This window comes from Phaenicophaeus curvirostris, chromosome 1, assembly GCF_032191515.1.
Source record: "Phaenicophaeus curvirostris isolate KB17595 chromosome 1, BPBGC_Pcur_1.0, whole genome shotgun sequence".
In the NCBI taxonomy this organism is placed as follows: Eukaryota; Metazoa; Chordata; class Aves; order Cuculiformes; family Cuculidae; genus Phaenicophaeus; species Phaenicophaeus curvirostris.
Window position 1 is genome coordinate 186,036,399 of NC_091392.1, and position 20,601 is coordinate 186,056,999.

The window sequence follows — 20,601 nt, forward strand, 5'->3', positions numbered from 1 at the left end:
GGCAGCTCCTTTGCAGATGGGGTAGTTTACTGTAGATAGGATTAGAGAAGCTGGCCCTTTATTTTTAATAAAGTGTTTGAATATATCATGAAGTAGCGAGACCTGAATCAGAGCGCTACCTCCACCACAGAGCTTATTCTGAACTCAAAAGTTGTGTCTGTGAGCACTAAAACTGTGCCTTTCCCAGAAGACTGACAAGATTGTGATGCAAGATGTGAAGAAATCTGTGGAATATAATCCTTTCGGAGGGCACAAAGCCTTTAGACTTTTGGAAACTTACCCCATAACAAGCATAAACCTCCCAAATACAATGACTAACTTTTGCTCACTAATGGCATTTCCTATTTGCCCACCTAGCATATTTCTAACTGACAAAAACCTAATACATTATAATCTCTTTATGGCAAACAAAAAGCTGCATTTTAAAACCATCTCAAACAAAAATTGCAGTGACCACCAAATTCCAAGCTGTTTCTTTGGTCATGGACTTTTTCTTCAATCTCAGCTGAATTCTCACTTGCACGAGATCAGAGCCAGCAAAACATTGATGGAAACAGACAAACCTGCAGTGTCACCTTTAGTTAGCTATTCCAGAAAAAAACCAGAACTTGCAGCACTAACATATTTAGTTCCATGCTTCAGGTCTCGAAGCTTAAGGCAGCCTTGGGAGAAGGATCACTTTAATCTCAAGTGCTATTTATTTGCTCTTGCAGCTTCTACACATCCTTGTAACAACACTGTATCCCACGATGCTTCAGACTGAGAACTCCCATCATCATTTTGCAGAGGTGCTGCCAGTGGTGACCAGATTCTTGCTTCTGTCTAAGTACATATACACAGCAGATGTGTCTCCAGACCCTTCTCTTCTATTAAGCTTACTATAATTCTTACCATGAGGCTTATCTCGTCTTCTATTGAGGTCTCTTGCTCATGTTGCCCTATGCACTCTGCATCACACTGGGCTCGCTGCTTCACTCACCCCAGGATCTACGTCACGTCCCGAGCCACGTCCCAGAGTTCACCCTTCACAGCTTCTGTCAGCTGAAATTCAGCTGGTCATAGATGGCATCTACACTTGCAGAGAGCTCTACGCTGCCTAGGGAAACCTCTTCAAGGAGTTGGGGTAGCGAGACACACTGCTTTTTAGTGGTTTGCTTATGTAAAAATCCGTGGATGGAAAACTCTGCAGGAAAATCCTATCACCCCCACCCCCCCTCCCTGTCTTACTGAAGCACCTACTTTATTCAATGAGAAATCAAACTCTAATTTTGCTCAGCATTTTTTTTTAATAAGGGAATTCACAAGCAGGCAAACATTTCACCAGCCGTACACTGGCACTTTACATTCAGAATCCATTGATTTGCTTTCTACTGTTGTTACCAATTACAACATTTAAAATAAAGAAGGAGCTCAAGATCTTTACAAAGTTTATAAACACATATGTAATTGCAATGGAAATAGCTTGGCAAGGTGAGCTCAGTGCCACTGACAGTCTTTCAAACACTTTTTGAACCTGGTTCAAGCAATCCAAGGCCATTTACCTCTGCAGACGTGCTTTGTAATAACCATTATGTTTAACTGCATCTATTAGAAGAGCAAGACTTCTGTTTTGAACTTGGGATTTAAAACAATGAAAAAAAGCAGAACAATTCTAAAACTGGCTGAAACAAAGAGTTGCTGATAAAATCCTTGTTATTTCCGAGTACAAGAAAAATGTACAGCTAATCTAATTTAGCAAAACAAAAGCCATACAAATCCAGAAACACCAAGATGTGAATCCCTCTGCTTACTCACTGCCTTCTTGCCACCTTTCCCATTACTTTCTTCTTCTTGACCTTGCCTCTCTTTGGCACTCACACACGAACAGGGGTACACTGCTCTAGCCATGAGACACTCCTAGAGACAACAGAAATGGGTGCTAACTTACAGTTATTTTTAATTCTTTTACTAGTGAATTTGCAGCTATGAAAGATTAAAAAGTTACATCCGGTATTTTCTTAGTGCTGCAAACTCTGGCCCAAATATTAGTAATTTTACTTAAAAAATAACCTAGCTCAGAAGAATATTCTGCCAAACTATATTTTCAGTTACCCAGGATTAAAATTCTGTACATGCCATAATTTTAAATAGGAAAATTTCTACTAGGTATCCAAAGTGAGCTTGATGAACAGTATTTCTGAGAAAGGTTCCTAACAGAGTATCAGCCCCAAGCTTAGTGTTGCAAATTAACTTTATGTCAAAGGATGCAAACATCCATGATTACAGAAGTAATTTTTTTATTTTAAATGTCGGACAAAAAGACTTCAGGAGTTGGGTGGTACTGTAAAATAAATCACTGCTAACTAAATAATATTTGTTATGCCATTACATCATCAAGACTACTGAAGTTTGTTATTTCTCAAACTCAGTAGAATATGGGTAAGTTTTCCATATTAAAAGCAGCAAAAATTAAGACTCACATGAGCTTTTAATTAAAAAACATCATCGTATCCAAAAGTTATTTTAACTGCTTCTCAAAAAAATAAAATGCATTAAAATCTTATTTGTGCTACAATAAAATTTTAAGGAAAATACCTTAAGTGTAAACTGTTCCAAGTACAGCCAGTGTACAATTAAATTAGTTAGAAAACATAATTTAATAGTGCTTTGTTTCAAAATATACATAACCTGGACAAATACTTAAACTCAAGAAACCGAATATTTACCAAGCTTCAAACAGAGTTTCATCAAAATGAGGTAAATCTATGTCACCTGCCATGGAGCTTGGTGCTGAAATGGAGAACAGATCTTCAAGGATATCTTCCCTTGTAGGACTTCCAAAAGCAAGTTTCTTCACACTGGGTTTGCCTACTGTATGCAGTTCTGAACTACTGTCCTTAACAGGACTGTAATAATTGTGGTCCTCGCTTGTCGCTGCTGCTTGTGGCACACTGGTCTTCTCATGAGATGCTGCCACTGCAACACTGCTATCCACCATTTCCATGTACATACATTCATCTTCACTTTTTGGAGCCTCTAAAGAAGCAACAGTTGAAGTAGGGGACAGTAATTCTGCAAGTATTTCATCACTGTTACTGTGGCTAGTGCACCCTGGTACAGAGTTTACATTAAATTCAGATTCATTATCTGCAACGTCAATCTGATACTGCAGTTCCCTTAAAAAACTCTGCAATAACTCATTGTCACTGTGAGATTCAGTCTGTGATGGGGTGCTTACATCCTCACTTACATGTTTTTCATGTTTCATCTGTTCCACTGCTAACTTGTCCAGTGAAGCCAACTTCTTCTTTTTAGCATTAAGTTTTTTTAACAGTTTTAAGCGAAGTTTTTTTGCTTTGTCACTATCTGACTCGTCTGACTTCCCAGAGTTACAGCTAGGGGAATGGAACTGAGTCATTTTACCTGATGTACTTCCTGACTTATTCCACGTTGGACCTTCAGTAGTGATGTGACTTGCTGTTGGAAGACGAGTGCTTTGAGAAAATCCTTTGAAATTTGACATAGGGTGAGTATTATTGCTCTGAGGAACTCCTGACTTTGGGGTTTCAGTTGTTTTGTTTGCAGCTTTGCTCTGAAATCCACCAAAGTTACTTGGTCCCTTAACTGGCAACCGCACTTCACTTATTCTTTGCACTGAGGGAGTTCTGCAACTTCTCTCATTCTTGAGAGCTGAGGCACTTGAAGGCATAAAAGAACTGTTCTTGCTTAATAATTTCTTTACCCAGCTTCCTACAAATCCTCTTTTCGGGTCTTTGCGTGAAGGCTGAATGGAATTATTGGCAGCAGCAGAATTGGCAACCTGAGAATTAACGATTTTGTTTGCATCTTTCAAGTCAGGTGATTTTTGCATAATATTCTGTATTGGTGACAACTTCTTGTTTAGCTGTAGTTCTGAGTTTAATCCATGTTCTCCGTTACACACATTAGTTCTGCCATCAGTTCTTGGAGCAAGTGACGTGTCAGATGAGTTAGGGTCATGACTTTTGGGCAGAGAAGGAGTAATATTTGATAGGTTCAACTCCTCTAGAGGTAAGCAAATGCTGGAATTTTCATATAACATGCATTTACTATTCACAGCTAAACTAGTTCCAGTAAACTCTCCAGTATATGAAGTGTTAGGTGAAAAAGCTGATTCCTGTTGTTGCAGAGTGCCCATTTCAAAACTCAGGTGATCTCCCACCATCTGTCCATTCGGCAGCGATTTACCTTCTGAGTCAACTTCAGTTTCTTCAAGCATCAATGCTACAAGATCATCATGTGCCAGATTTTCTAACCCATGATGAACAACACTCTCTTCCTCAGCTACCCGCTGCTGTTTCTTATCTGGAGCTCTCACAGGATCCTCTTGGTGATGGTCTGCAGGTATTTTGTCTACAGCGTTACCAAAATCACAGTGCAACACTGTGGAATTTGACTGTACTTTATTAAGAGGGGTATCTTCAATATTTTTACTTTGGAACTGTGAATCCAGTTCTTCTGCATGGGATGTTTTCTTTTCCCAGATAACGATATGAATCTGTGAAGGAGGAACTTCAAATCTTTCATGTCTCTTGCAGTATGGCCCCTTTAAATCATCACATTCCAGCCAATTTCCTGAAAAACAAATAGCAACCAGTGTAGAGACTCAGAGACTTAGAATTGAAGTCAATATCCTCAGACACTTGTCAAATATTTTTATTAACCCATTCCCCTGACAAGGAGAAAATAAAGGTTTTTCTCTCCATTCTTTATCACATCAGAGAAAAATGGGAGTTCTCCACTGCAAAAAGATCAAATACAAGCAGATTTTGCAGCAATGTTATTACAGGTCAGAGCAGGTCAACCAAAAACCAAAGCTAAGTTGTTGGGTTTTTTCTCTGAGCTATGATGCTGACATCTTGTCTGAAAATACCTGCACAGGTCTGAGGGAAGAAGCATTACTTAAATTACGTTTCTCTGGAGACCTTTGCATTGCCTGGGTGGGAGGCACAGGGCTTTAAGAGAAACTGCTCATTTTAATGATCTACCTCAGCATCTGCAAATTGTTCATCGATCATGAGCAAGTATTTTACAGCTTTAAGAATTTAAAAATAAATACAGGTGATATATAGGACGTTCCTAACTACACGCTTCCCAGCTGTTCCCTATTTCTTCTTAAACTCTGGCAATATGATTTACACAATTTGATAAGATTGCACTCCATTCTCTCTACAGATAATTAAAATACAATCATGCACCTTCTGTGATTATGGAGTTCCCAACAACAGTACAACAATTACACCATTAGTAATGTTTCTAACACAGATCTGCGCTTCCCGCTCCTCAGGTGCAGTGACATTCAGAAAATAAAAGGAACTTCATTAATGCTGGTAATTCCATAGGTTTCCTCACTTCCAGCCAAGAATAGATTAATAACTGGCTTCAAAATAACCAATACCACTTGTCCCACAGCCACACTCAGACTGTATTTTTCAATTTTTACAAAGTTATGAAGGAAAAAAACTCAACCCAAATAACGTTTGTCAGCGAGGAGAGTGTAGGACAGAACACTGCTGAACAAATCAGTTAAACCAAACAGAAACCTTCACCCTGCATAACAAAGTTGCCATAATTACTTAGAAAATTTTAATATGAAGTTTAGAATAGACAAAAGAAATCCTTATTATATGTAGACTATTGAGACTACTGCAGTAACCCATAAAATGGTATTTGCTCTAAGCTCATGAAGTATTATAGTAGAATTTATGGTTCTTACCATCAGGATTCAAAGACCAGGTTATGAAGTGCTTCTTATTTGTTTGATACTGAACAACAGATGATATTTCGTAGCTACTTTCTTCAAACTGAAATGAATAGTTCTTCAGGTTGTTATGTGGCAAGCCTTCTACGAAATGTAGCATTAATATAGAGGGTACTCTAATAAAGAACAATAAAGAACCAGTTTATTACAACAAAATAGAGGCAAAAGTTCCTAATGAATAAGTAAAGCGTTTCAAAGAGTATGTAGTTCAGCCCTTACTATTCTACTTCCACACAGGACTCTTCATATTGCACAATAGCCAAGGGATAAGAATACCTCAACTGGATATTCCATTTTGTCATATATCAGGTGAAAAAAATAAAGCACTTGGGGAGTGGGGAAAAGGTGAAAAAACCAGGAGACAATTGTGCCATTACCACAGTAGGAAAGGACATTGTTCCCAAGTCAGACTAGTGAACAGATGATCAAGCAACATGGCAGGCATTGAGAAAAGGCTGACATTGGAGATCAGTTGTCCATATTTACTACTTGGTAGGAAGTATTTATGATCTGACTCAAGCACGTGTGCTGGTCAGCATGTTAAATAGCACTTTGTGTTTCACTTTTATTAAAGATTAATTGTTATTTCAGCATTTAAGAATGAACCGAAGCATTAAAAGTGAGTATTTGATTATCAGAGTTAAAAGTTTAGAATCTCTCTAAACCCAAGAAAATAGTTTGGTTTGGAAAGTGATACATTCAGTAAATGAAGTCTCAGAATTTTATGTATTTTATTTTCAAGTTCACATATTCAAACTTACTTTTCCAAAATCATCTGTCTTCTTTGAGCTCTATCGCTACAGTTATTACATGGTCCAATATGAACAGCGTTAAGTGGATGCCAATCAGGGACTATGTTTGTGAATGTTGTTAGTGTTTTCCTAAATCTGGACACGGACATACACACACAAAAAAAAAAGGCTACATTTAGTTACTAATCAGAAAGCAATAAATATGCACACTTTACCAGGAGGAAAAGAGTTATAAAAAATGTTATAACAGAGCCAAATTCTATTCCTATTCACGCCATTTGTGTGAATTCCACTGTGCCTGCATCACATCCAAGTCAGCACTGAATTCCATTCTATCAAACCGTATCAGTCACCATTTGTTTTCAGCAGCTCTGTGGCCTTCAGTTTCACATAATTTGCTCTCTCTCCCTTACTGTGTTATCTCCGTTTCTTTTCCAACATAAAACAGAGTTTGTACCAGGATTTGCATAATTTACTAGTTAATACAGAATCTCAAAGAGAGAAAGAAGCAGTAACAAATTACCTCAGAATCCACGTTACACAAGGTCTTGTTTTCAAAAGCCCGTACATTCAGAGCAGAGATTACACAGAGGTTATATTGTATGAAAATACAATGTACGGGATATTAAAGTGAAATAATATAGTTTATGCTTTTATTAGCCACAGAAAGGATTTCCTTTATATTAAACCTAACCTAGATTTTTTACAGCATTTTTAAAAAACACAGTATGTAACAAAGGCTTCTGAACACATCCTGTCAGCCAGGACTACACATTAGCTGGCAGTGTAATAGATAGCATTAATCTCCTCTCTCTTGGGGATCTAGAATTTTATTGTATAAATCTAAGATAGTGAAGAGAAACAGGTATTTTTCCAAGTAAAGTGAGCTGTCCTCTGAAGGTGTTTCTCTTTTTCTGCTGACTCTAAAAAGGAGCCTAAATTACTAGCTTGTACCTGCAGCTACACAGAACTAAATAAATTCTCAAGAAATTATTTCCCTGTAACACTATTTTAAAATAGATAAGTTATGCAAGAGAATCTCTGATTCTTTGAAATCAAAATGAATATTACAGATATTCTTCAATAGCAACAGTGGACTAAGCATACAAGTGGACTAAGCATACAAGTGGACTAAGCATACAAGTGGACTAAGCATAAGTCCACAACAACTTGTATACTGTCAACAAAATATCAGAGTGAGCATAACCAGGGACTCACACAGTTGCTTATTATTTCTTAATTAAGTGGTAATGTGGTTTCCTAAGACATGACATAGCAGTAAACTACTTGGACATGCTAGTCTAAAAAAGTGGATCACGCAAAACTTCACCGACCTTAAGCTGTACAAAACCTGGAGATTTGAAGAAAATCTACTATTATACGCAGATTTAAAAAGGTAAGGTAAAACAGTTATATAGAATCTACTTCTCACCGGTCCTGGTATTTGTAGCCACAACACATGCATTCAAACTTCCATGAAAATGAATGGAAGAATAGCTTCTCAGCTTGTTGGTCCAGTTTTAAGAGTAGAGGGAGTGCAAACACTGGACTCTCCTTCTTACCTTCAAAGATGAGGCAGAAAAAAAAGTCATTGAATATTTGAAATCAGATTTCAGTACTTAAAAAAAATAAGAAAATAAGTTTATTGCTATGATTTTAATTCCAGTTATCCCTTCAAGGCTGTATTTCTAATCCTCACAACAAAGGGATTGGTCCATGTTATTAGGTTATCATCAATGACAATTTCATGACTACAGCATAGACAAGATCACACCTTCTAAAACGTAAAAAACAGTTGAGGGACAAAACAACTAATCACACAGTAAAGTATGGGTATGTCACCGATAAAAATAAATGCATTTGCAAACTGTCTTGTATGCATACGTACAGACATATTTTTATGTAAAGGCATGCAGTGTTTCCTGAAAGTTAATACTGAGATGCTCCACTAATTACTTACCTAGTTCACACTTAAGCTGAGGCTGAAGCTGTGTAAATATACTATTTCTGATTTCATTGAGAGAAGACTCTGCTCTTGGAAGAACATCTAAAGAAAAAAAACCCACATAAGTCTTCACGTATTCATGTGTAACACCCACACCCTTTCACACACATGTACTCCTAACACGTGCTCCTTCTCTGCGAATGGATGCCTTTCATACTGACCCATACTTGCCTAAAACCGCTGGCAGAATAGCCAATGCACCACATTAGCTGATTCAAATATTAGAGAAGAATTTACACAAGTTACACACATTTTACTGCTATCTGCTAACCAGAAATTACTTGACCTAACTTAAATTATGGCTAAGAGTCTGTACCAACAGCTAGATAGTAACAACGTTTCAAGGATAGTGTAACCAGACATTACAAACCCTGGAGATTGAGATTAAGAATAGATTTTAGAACTTAAACATTAAGATCAGAAGCACAAAAACTTGCTTACATGCTTTCTAATGGCGTTACACAATTCATAATAAACATGTAAACGTGTTGCTCCAGATTAAACACTAATTTCCTAAATCAGCCTTTAAAAAGTAAAAATAAATTTTTAAAAGTATACTTTACATATATTAGTATTTTAAACTTGCAAGTTATGTTGCTTCCACACCAGCACATTCTTTAAGCACAAGCAAGAACGTAACTTCTACTACTCAATCATGCTTATAATCCACACAAAATAAAGGAAGGATTTAGAATAGCTGTTGAAACTACTTTTTATATACATAGATTTTATAAGTAATAAAGGTAAAAAGAAAGTTCTTGCAGCTCTATTGCTTGTAACTGCTTTTAAAAACACCCATATATAAAAGACGCGGCAAAATTGCAATGAAGGGCAGAATAAATACTACATCTATTCTCCAAAACAACACACTTCATCGAATGCCCTCTCCAGTGTTGCTTAAATAAACTAATTTTGCAGCAATTCCTGGAAATAAAAAGGTTTACATCACCTCAAAGGACACTATATTCCAACACTCAACATCCCCATTTAAGGGTTCTTGCTCACCAGAGCTCCTTTACAAACACAGCATAATAAAGGGGAGAGAAAAACATCCCACACGGGTTCTGTGGTGGTAGAGAGCTGCCAGTTAACAGCCAAAAACCTAAAATCAAGCAGACTGACTTTCTGGCAAGCAGAGTACAGGAACTACTTCAGAACATTGTTGCATTTTGCCCTCCTCCTCTGTAAAATAGTACGTTTTCTCTGCCACAAAATGAATAAAACCATTTTTGATAGATCTATTCTTTTCCCCTGTAAAGATCTGATATTCATGAAGCTATCTAATGCTGTTCTGGGATTACAGTCTATATATTCAAACACACACTTTTCCTGGAATGTCTATTGAACAAAAAATCATAAAGGCACTGGCTAACTGAAATCCGTATTAATTCTCTAACAGAGTTCAAACACATGACACAGATGAGTCAGTTCAAGAGGACTAAGAACAGATCTTCATTTAAGAGTCTTGAACTGAATCCACAGTACAGAAAAAGATCAAAGGCCGTACTAGCAGATTACAGTGACACATCCTCCCCCGACTCCAGCTGTGCTGCCTGGAGGGATGCACACAGCTGCCCATCACCGCCTTGGTGCTCTAGAGTTAACAGTCCTCCAACCCCTTAAGCTGCATGTGTGAGTACTCACTAACCCTTCCCTGATAGTATGAACCAGGTTAATGTGTTTGACTAATTTTGATGGAAACAGGTTAGGAAGCACTACCACGCACAGCGCAGCGTGCAGACCTCAGGGGAAGCATTCCGTCAGCGAAAGCAGCTGGAGACAGGAGAGAACGCATGTCACCAGCTTTACTGTTCTTGGTGCGATGAGGCAACTGCCCATTTATACAATGATACAGACCGCAAAAGAAATTATTTTGAAGATTAAGATAGGGACAGCATCCTAAATGGTAATCAACAGAGGGGAAGGAAACAAAGTAAGGCTCAATGACATAATTCACAAATTTTCTATGTGGGATATGACAAAATAATTCAAGAGATGCTTAGTGTTTAATGCTTCCAAAGTGTGCAGGTTTGCCCCGAGAAAAACAATTTCAGAGGCTACTAGGATTCTGCTAGATAAAGTACATTATTCTGCAAATTCACAGTAATGAGTTGTAGCTCATTCTTTTGTGATCTTGAAATAGGACAGAGGCACATTTAAGCGCACTGAATCAAATTCTGCATATCCTTAGCAGAGCAGAGCCATGTGAACATAAAGAATTAGCAGATAAATTTACTCACCTTTTACTTCACTCCTTTTACAGGTATTCAGAAGCGCAGTTGCTCGATTATATTTTGTTAAGAGGTTTTGGAGTAAACATTTTCCATCATTATATTCTTCTGCTAGAGCAACTTTTAATGTTTCTAAGTGTACCAGTGCTGACAAAATACAATCTAACCAACAAAGATTATGCATATTTCTCCACTGGAGACATAAATCTGTGTTATTAGTGGAACCTTTATCATCTTTTAGCAAAATTTCAGAAGTTGTTGAGCAAAATTCAGAATTTGGCAATAATTGTGTTCTAGGACCAGAAGTCTTAGGAGGACTTTCTTGATAGTTCTTGGTGCTGGTGGTTGGTTCACAATCCACCTTCTGCACGCAGGACTCCACGTTGTTAGAAGGTTTTTGCTCGTCATTTTGTAATACGTCAGGTAGGCTTGACTTGGGAAGAGATAAGCCATTCTGATAGCATTTGAAAACAGGGTCTGTCTTAATAGTGTGCTCAACATTTACCACATTATTAATTCTTGCTTTTTTCGTATGTGATTCAACTGGAGAACAGTCACTGATGTCACACAATTTCCTTTTCTGGTGAGTAGATGGAACTTGATGGTTTTCTGAATCAGTAGAAGTAATTATACTGTTTATTGGTTTAAAACCAAGTGGGTATATACACTAAAGGAAAGAAAGAAAGTAACAGTGAAATATACAAAGCAATATCAGGTGAACAAGAGCTAAGAAAGGTACAAATCATACATCATATTTTAATGAAACTGATACATAAATTAAACAGATGTATGATTGGAAGGGTGTTTTATCCAACAACTGTCTTATAAGGAATTGTGAAGTTAATGTATCAGTAGTGATAATACCACTTTTTGAGTAAACGCTCCAACCCCTGAAAACAATCCAATTTTGCCAAAGACAGTCCTTGTCTCTTATTCTGCTAAATTTGTTCCTTTAGGGTACGAATCTGGCACTATCGTCTCATGCCTGAGACACCATTGGTGCCAAAACTGGCAGGGCATCTTTCAGGCGAGCCTGCTGCATTACATCAGCGGTTGGTAGGGTCTGACATACACAGCTACTCTGCAACCAGAGTAAAGTCAAATCCACTATTACTGATCTCCAGAACAACACTACGCTTATCCAAAAGCAGGGAGGGATGGGAAAAACAAATCGGAGACCCATATCTACTTTAACACCACCAGTCCACATGGGATTGCTACACCCCTCCCCACACAAACAGTGGAGAAGGGGGAGGCAGCAAAATCACAACTCAGAGAGGTGCAGAAATACAGCTAGGGTTCAGCTTAAGGGGTCCGGGGAATGAAAACATCGTAAGTATAATTACAAATCTATTTGCATTACCCATACTTAAAGAAGGGAAAATGGGAGACTCACACCTGCAAGAGTCGTGAATTATACGGATCATCAACTTTTCATCTTTTATGCTGATTCATACAAAGATTTATTTAGTACCAGTTCTGTTTCCTTATTATATAAGCTACATCCTCCTTAATTCATTTTAATCTATTCTTTTCAATCCTTTAGGGTAGCTAGCTGTGCCTGAACACTGCATGTACATGGGTGAGTCATTCTTTTGTCTATAAACTGGTAAGCATCGTTCATCAGCATATGGACTCAAAGGGGTCTTACTTCAACAGTCTGTGTACGACCACCAAAATCCTGAACTTAAAAGGTGTTCCTGCTGAAGGTAATGGCTTCTACACAACCAGAGAAAACTGTTATTTAGTGTAATACCTGAGGATTTTCACAAAGAAAAATGGACTCTTGAAAATTAATGCGGTAAGTCCGTAAAACTTGGATCTGCCCCTTCTCTTTGCAGACTGGACAATACTCATGTGCAGTTCTTTCCACAGGATTACAGTTCTTAGGAAAAAAAAAAAAAAAGAAAGAGAGAAAAAGCAGCATAAACTTGTGTTTCATATGTTATCTAAAGGCAAGACATAGATACATACCAAAACAGAAAACCAATGTGCAACTTCTAAAAGCAATGCCTAATAAAAGGTAAAAAAATAAACTAGATTTAAGGAAAATATTTATAAGGTATATTTTCATAGGGTAGAGTTCTAGATAAATTTATCTCTTGATTTAAATATTCAAAGATTTAATGAGGTTATCTTTAACATCACAATTATGCAACATTTCATTGTGCTTGAACTTAAACCACAGGGCACTTGTTGCCCAGGGAATACAAGCTCCACTCTTTGAAAGACAAATCAATTTTCATAGGAATGCAAACAGCTGTAAAAATAGTGCCAGTAAAAAAATTATAGGCACAGATTTACTTAGAATAATCTTTCGCCATTATTATAGATTTCCGTGGAAAATAATTTTGAGATTTTATTTTTGTCAAATTAAGACCAATTAAAAATCTCTTAAAACAGAGAAAAATATGAACTTTGCACGCATGTAAAACAAGTTTCAACTGACTTTTCCCAAATACCCCACCATGGGGAGTGTCGATTTCCCTATACCAGTCCCTTCTCCAATCACTTGCAAACCATTTGTAGTCTTCCGGGTATCCACCATTCTGAGCCACTGGCTAATTTATGTCACTTGTAACAATGTCATGACCACTAAGGATTTTTCAAAGACTCCTGAAAAATAAGAAGTGAATAGAACAATTAAAGAAATATTGATTAAATTTGGGATAAAAAAAAAATACCAACAATAATGCAGCCTGTATCTTCCATGAGAAGGAATTTGGAAGAGTAGTTTCTTAACTGATAATACTTATCTTCTAGTACAGCCTGTGAACGCAAAACTTTAAATCACATAATAGATTTAACAGCTTTAGGTACTGAATCTGCAAGTTTATCTATTCTTTGCACTCTATAAGGTCTCACATATTTTCCAAGTGCAATGTACTTTGCAGAAATGTAGATGTCTTGCTCGAGCATTTCAGCTCACTGCATTTAATGCTCAGAAAAAACAAAAGGTCTTTAAAAACAGCTACAATAAGATGCCATAGTTATAGATGGCTGCTGAGGATCATTAAAAAAACAACCAACCAAAAAAAAAACCCCACTCATGGATCTTTCAAAACAGTGAATTTAGTGCATAATAAACTACTAAAGGTTTATCCTGCAAAGATAACATTTTTTAGCTACAGAAGAGCATCCTGCTCTTAGTGCCATTTTTTGGAAACTTCTCTTAATGTAATTTTAACCATGTTACAGATTACCTAGCAAAGTAAAGCTCTTCTACAGTATCATTGCTATACAGTTCTATTATACATTTCACAAGGGGCATTAGATAGTCTATTCTGAACGATTTCTCAGATTCAGGGCCAAATTTTGCCTTTCTCGCATATTACATACACACACAGACTCATTTGTAGAGGACGGCTTCAGGCAGAACCAGGTACGTGTCTGAAGGCAGCTTCTTGAGGCCATTCCTTCACTGGCATTGAGGGTAACCATACTTTGAATCAGCCAGAAAAGCACAAGAGGTTTAGAACCACAGGGACCTGATTCTGTTCCTGCTGACTTCAAATGGAACTAACTAGAATAAATACGTATCTCTAAGACTAAATTGCAAAGTCATCAATCTAATATCTTTCCTTCAGCCACAACTGTTTCCTTTCCATTACTTCCACTGTAAACATCTTCTCCCACATCATGATGTCCTTTCATCCTTTTCTTGCACTGCAGCACAAGCTCAGATCACAGTTTCTTTTGGAAAAAAAAAATCCCAAGGCATTTTTGCGGATCTGTGTAAATACCGGTTCAAACCAAAACCATTTATAATACTGGGCAAGGAGAGACCATTCAGAACTTAACAGAACGCTAAAAAGCAACAGAGCATGAATTAAAAAAGCACAGCAGGAAAATGTAACAACTCATTTCAAATCAACCCCCGAAAGGCAACTCAAGTGAGGCTCAAAATTAGAAGATCATCTGTCCTATAGACACTTGTGCTGTGTTCAGCAGCACTTCTCAGTATTACTGGGCTGCAGCACATAAGCTCAGTACAGCCTAACTTCTAAAACTAGTAGTTGTAATGGAAGGTAAGAACAAAAAAAATGAACTCACGTGCCTTGGTGCTTATGTTTAGTTTTCAAAGCACTAGTTGAAAGGTATAAAAGAAACAGCATGGTCCTAGGTTCATTCAAGGTAAGAATTAATGAACTAGCTCAAAGTAGACAAGCTTGCTGACTACAAAGGAAAGTCAAGCTCTCAAATTTTTCACACAGAGGCAATAGCACTATCACACTGTGACTCAACCCTATTATCACTTATTTAGTCTAGCCAGGAACTTGTTGTTTTTCATACAATTACAAGTTGTGCAGATACCAACCACACTAAAACACATAACAACTTTGCTCTCCATGCTACAGCTAGTCAGAAAATATCTCTAACTTCTTCACAGGACTTATAGTAAATTCCTTGGCCTGAAGTAATCTCAGCTTCCCAGAGCAGCTAAAAAGCACGGCTCACAAGATTGGAACTCTAGGCATTTTCTCACGACATAAATACAACACGCTCAAAAAGATTACTAATGCTAACACCACACAGGTTACTCCTTTTTAAGCATGCCTTGATTTTACAAAACATTTATTTTTTTGGAAGTCCCTGTTTTCCCTGTCATCCTTCCCAAAAGGAAAGCAATTAGGTTCTGCAGTTATGTTCTCTGTTATTCTGTTCTTCTTTTTAAAGCTTAAATGCTGTTCTGAGATGTACAATACCTCCCTGAACGATAATCACCCAGCAAGAGCATTATAGTATTGGAGTCCAAGACTTTTATTGCACTTATGAATATATTAAACATTAAAAAAAAATAATTGTCCTTTTATTTCAAAGACATAAGCACAAGAAGCAAATAAAATGGGTCTGCCAATACTAGATGCACAGAGCGGTACGAAGTGGCCTGCCTGTACATTTAAGTATTTGTAACATTACAGTGGGTTATTAGTGACCTTTGCACAATGTTCAAAAATCGGGCATCAGATCAACAGTTGACAAGAAAACCAGACAATTAAGAGACTGCTATATCAAGCACTGAAACAGCTTGTTGTAGCAATGTGCAACATCCACATTACAGATGGGAATGCACTTTCAAGCTTCCTGAGTTATGTTTTACCCTTTTATGCTACTTCTTTCATCCTGGATACTTGCAAAACGTGATGCAAAATCTGTTACAGGCCTAGTATCATTATTAATGCTATGATAATGCTTTCTTGAGTAGGTGAGTTGATCTACTGGCTTCCTGCTGCAGAATAGACAGGTCTCTTCTTTTTCTCCCCTCACATTTCCTGACAGCTCACATCCTTGTGAGACTTTCCACAAGCTAACTGCACTCACAAAACAGCAGGAAACTCAGTGAAGCACAAGTTCTGCTATTTTCTGAGTTAAACTGGCCTAAAAAGGTTGCAGTGAGCTACAGAGCTGACAGAGCAGAAGACAGAAAACAAGACACAGGTGAAGGATCAGAGAGATACAAGTTTGGTGGACGGACCAAAGAGTTGCAGTCAAAACCTCAATGTCCCAAGTAGACTCTTGCAATGAGTGGTGTCCCTCAGGGGTCCGTACTGGAACCAGTACCGTTTAATATCTTCATCGATGACACAGACAGTGAGATCAAGTGCACCCTCAGCAAGTCTGCAAGCAACATCAAGCTGAGTGATGCGGTTGACATGCCTGAGAGAAGGAATGCTATCCAGAGATACTTCGACAGGCCAGAGAGGTTGGTCTGTGCCAATCTCATGAGGTTCCACAAAGCTTGGGGATGAAGGCATTGAGATCAGCCCAGCTGAGAAGGACTTAGGGGATGAAAGCTGGACAATCTTGCAATGTGCACTCACAGCCCAGACGGCCAACCGTATCCTGGGCTGCATGAGAAGCATGTCCATCAGGTAGAGGGAGATGGTTCTACCCCTCCATCCCTCTCTGGTGAGACCTCACTTGGACTACTGCATCCAGCTCTGGAGCCCTCAGCACAGGAAAAACATGGACCTGTTGGAGCAGCTCCAGAGGAAGGCCACAAAAATTAGAGTGACAGAACACCTCTCCTGTGAAGAAAGGTTGTTCAGCCTGGAGAAGAGGCTTCAGGTAGACCTTATGTTGGCCTTTCAGCACTTAAAGGGGGCTTATAAGAAAGATAAGGAAAAATGTTTTAGTAAGGCCTGTTCTAATAGGACAAGGAGTAACGGTTTTAAACTAAAAGAGGGAAGATTTAGAATCGATATAAGGAAGAATTTTTTTTTACAATGAGGGCAGTTAAACATTGGAACAGGTTGCCCAGAGAAGCTGTGGATGCATTTCACTGGAAATGTTCAAAGTCAAACTGGAAAGTGCTTTGAGCAACCTGGTCTATTGGAAGAGGCCCCTGCTTACCGCAGGGAGGTTGGATTAGATGAACTTTAAAGGTTCCTTCCAACCCAAATCATTGTATGATTCTATGGTAAAAGGGACCTGGACCTTTTGATAAGTGATATGTACCTCGTGAAACAGTACCTTGTAAATAAAAATACATTACAAACTGCAATAAGCAGGTGACAGAATATTAATTACATCACAGTGAAGAGAAAATCTCTCTTTTGTTTAAAGGCTAAAGGGACATTTAAAAGTGACCTTCTTGTAAATCACCTCAGAACTCTTCTTTCCTTCACCAAAGTGATAATGAAAAGATGAAAAGAAACAAACAAAAGTCTGAGAAAAAACACACACCAGAAGGATGGGATGTCATTCAGAGGGAACTGGAAAAGCTGGAGAAGTGGGCCTGTGTGAACCTTATGAGGTTCAACAAGGCCAAGTGCAAGGTCCTACACCTGGGTCTGGGCAATCCCTGTTTTCAATACACAATGTGTGATGATGTGATTGCGAACTGCCCTGCAGAGAAGGACTTGGGGCTGCTGGTTGATGAGAAGCTTGACATGAGCCAGCAATGTGCGCTTGCAGCCCAGAAGGCCAAACATATCCTGGGCTGCATCAAAAGCAGTGTGGCCAGCAGGTCAAGAGAGGTGATTCTGCCCCTCTACTCCTCTCTTCTGAGACCTCGCCTGGAGTTTTGTGTCCAGTTCTGGAATCCTCAACATAAGAAGGATACGGAGCTGCTGGAACGGGTCCAGAGGAGGGCTACAAGGATGATCTGAGGACTGGATCACCTCCCATTCAAGGACAGGCTGAGAGAGCTGATGTTGTTCAGCCTTCCACAACCTTCCAGTACCTGAAGCGGGCTACAAGAAGGACTGTTCATAAGCGCTGGTGGTGATAGGACAAGCGGGAACGGGTATAAACTGGAGTGGAGCAGATTTAGACTAGACCTAAGTAGGAGTTTCTTCATGATGAGAGTGGTGAGGCACTGGCACAGATTGCCCAGGGAAGCTGTGGCTGCCCCATCCCTGGAGGTGCTCAGAGACAGGCTGGAAGGGGCCTTGGACAGCCTGATCTAGTAGGAGGTGTCCCTGTCCATGGCAGGAAGGGTTGGAGCTAGATGATCTTTAAGGTCCCTTCCAACCCAAACTATTCTATGATTCTATGAAAGAAAAGTAGGAAAAATTTCCATTGCTTTATTTGTTACCTATCCACTCTTTATACAAATCAGAGTATTAAGCTGTTTATCGGAGATCATAACTATAAATATTCAAAACACAGCCTACCAGAGCAAAATCACTATTTTTGCCACAAAATGTATTCCAGCAAGTGCAACACTTAACACCGCATGGTTGCTGTCACAGAGTAACTCTCCCTGCAGGGCAGCCCATACCTGCTGGGCAGAATTGCAAATCTTCCCTGTGTGGAACCAAACACAAATTTCTTTTCTGGAAGAAGCCTAACACAGACTGAGGCAAATAAAGATAAAACCAATGCAGTTGCAAAATAAACCAGCATTTAATGTTACTACTCCACTGTCCTAAAAGTTTCTTTTACAGACTTCTCTTTAACCTTTGATTGGTGTATGACAGTGGGATGGGGACTGTGCTTTGCTTCACCGACAAATTCAGTCCTTCTGAAAATAAACATTAGTGTGAGAAAATCATAGAATCATAAAATCACCAGGCTGGAAAAGACCCACCAGATCATCGAGTCCAACCATTCCTATCACTAAACCATGCCTCTCAGCACCTCGTCCACCCATCCCTTAAACACCTCCAGGGAAGGTGAATCAACCACCTCCCTGGGCAGCCTGTTCCAGTCCCCAATGACCCTTTCCGTGAAAATATTTTTCCTAATGTCCAGCCTAAACCTCCCCTGGCACAGCTTGAGGCCATTCCCTCTTGTCCTGTCCCCTGTCACTTGGGAGAAGAGGCCAGCACCCTCCTCTCTACAACCTCCTTTCAGGTAGTTGGAGAGAGCAATGAGGTCTCCTCTCAGCCTCCTCTTCTCCAGGCTAAACAACCCCAGCTCTCTCAGCCGTTCCTCATAAGGCCTGTTCTCCAGCCCCTTCTCCAGCTTCGTTGCTCTTCTCTGGACTCGCTCCGGAGTCTCAACATCCTTCTTGTGGTGAGGGGCCCAGAACTGAACACAGGATTCAAGGAGCGGTCTCACCAGTGCCGAGTACAGAGGGAGAATAACCTCCCTGGACCTGCCATTTCTGACACAAGCCAGGATGCCACTGGCCTTCCTGGCCACCTGGGCACACTGCTGGCTCATGTTCAGTTGCTGTCAACCAACACCCCCACGTCCTTCTCCTCCGGGCAGCTTTCTAGCAAGAAATAACATAGACTAAACTAGTGCAGTTTATTACAACTGAAGCTCAGAGATGAAGATGTCAGGAAGGGCCCTAGCATGGGCAGACCCTCAGTCTCTGCACCCAGACAGCAGAGGTGAGGGGCACCCAAAGGTGCCCAACTGTTTCAGATAATACATGATCAGACAGCCTCCTTGATTTTTAATCCACATCCAGAGCAATCCATGCACTATGAAAAGACTGCAGAAGAAGAAAAAATATATGAGTGCTCATGGAGTTAATGGTTAGGATATACATAAGGAATATCTTCACGATGAGGGTGGTGAGGCGCTGGCACAGGTTGCCCAGAGAAGTTGTGGCTGCCCCATCCCTGGAGGTGTTCGAGGCCAGGCTGGATGGGGCCTTGGGCGGCCTGATCCTGTGGGAGGTGTCCCTGCCCAGGGCAGGGGGGTTGGAGCTGGATAATCTCTAAGGTCCCTTCCGACTCAAACCATCCCACGCCTCTGGGAAGCTGCCCGGGGCATGCAGGCACGCAGCCCCGGCGCCTCTCCCTCGAGCGGCTCCCGGAACCCCGCACCCGCCGCTACGGACATGAAATACTCAGTCGGCATTCGGGAAGCCCCGCACCCCGCCCGGGCCCCGCCGCATCGCCCTCGCCGGGCCGGGCCCCGCCCTCACCCGCCGCCGCTCCCGCCGCCCGCAGCCCCCACGTGCGCGGTCCAACTCCCCCGCCACGTGCCGTGCCCGGCCCCGCCGTTACCTGGTAGCGGCGTCAGGCGCGACGCCCGCCCGCCCCGTGGCGGCAGCTGCTACGCAGTTTCCGCAGCGGCCCCGCCGCCATGACAGCCCCGCCTCCCGCCTCCCCGTGCGCTTCCGCCTCGCGGCGTCGCGCGGGAAAGGGCGGGACCGAGCGCCTGAGGGAGGGGGCGGGAAACCCGGGAGTCAGCGAACTCCTGCGGGGCGAGGGGGGTGGTTCTGCCCCTCTGTTCCTCTCCTGTGAGCCCGCATCTGGAGTATGGGTCCAGGCCTGGAATCCTCAGCATAAGAAGGATGTGGAGCTGTTGGAGCGGGTCCGGAGGAGGCTACAAAGATGATCCGAGGGCTCGAGCACCTTCCATATGAGGACAGGCTGAGAGAGTTGGGGTTTTTCAGCCCCCAGAAGAGAAGGCTCTGAGGAGACCTTA

At 40.4% G+C, this 20,601-nt stretch overlaps 1 protein-coding gene across 2 annotated transcripts; it reads right to left on the reverse strand.

The window, feature by feature from the left end:
• Nucleotides 1-1,249: 1,249 nt before the first annotated feature.
• USPL1 (ubiquitin specific peptidase like 1) lies at nt 1,250-20,239 on the reverse strand. Of its 2 annotated transcripts, XM_069882930.1 has the most exons (9): nt 20,178-20,239; nt 13,217-13,383; nt 12,524-12,652; nt 10,777-11,434; nt 8,492-8,578; nt 7,964-8,093; nt 6,541-6,666; nt 5,735-5,895; nt 1,250-4,593 (listed from the first exon to the last, which is right to left on the reverse strand). In XM_069882930.1, exons 2-9 carry the CDS (start codon nt 13,313-13,315, stop codon nt 2,702-2,704), a joined length of 3,282 nt encoding a protein of 1,093 aa, XP_069739031.1. In that variant the 5' UTR covers nt 13,316-13,383; nt 20,178-20,239; the 3' UTR covers nt 1,250-2,701. The 2 variants fall into 2 exon arrangements, with proteins under 2 accessions (XP_069739031.1, XP_069739024.1); XM_069882923.1 differs by lacking the exon at nt 20,178-20,239 and having other exon boundaries at nt 13,217-15,845.
• Between the last annotated feature and the right edge of the window lie 362 nt (nt 20,240-20,601).

Coding starts and splice junctions, on each gene's coding strand:
- USPL1 (XM_069882930.1), bottom strand. CDS start 13,315: ATGGTGGATACCCGGAAGACTACAAATGGTTTGCAAGTGATTGGAGAA. Junction 8,094..8,491: donor TCAGCTTAAGTGTGAACTAG/GTAAGTAATTAG, acceptor TCATCTTTGAAG/GTAAGAAGGAGAGTCCAGTG. Junction 4,594..5,734: donor CTGGTCTTTGAATCCTGATG/GTAAGAACCATA, acceptor TTTGTTTTTCAG/GAAATTGGCTGGAATGTGAT.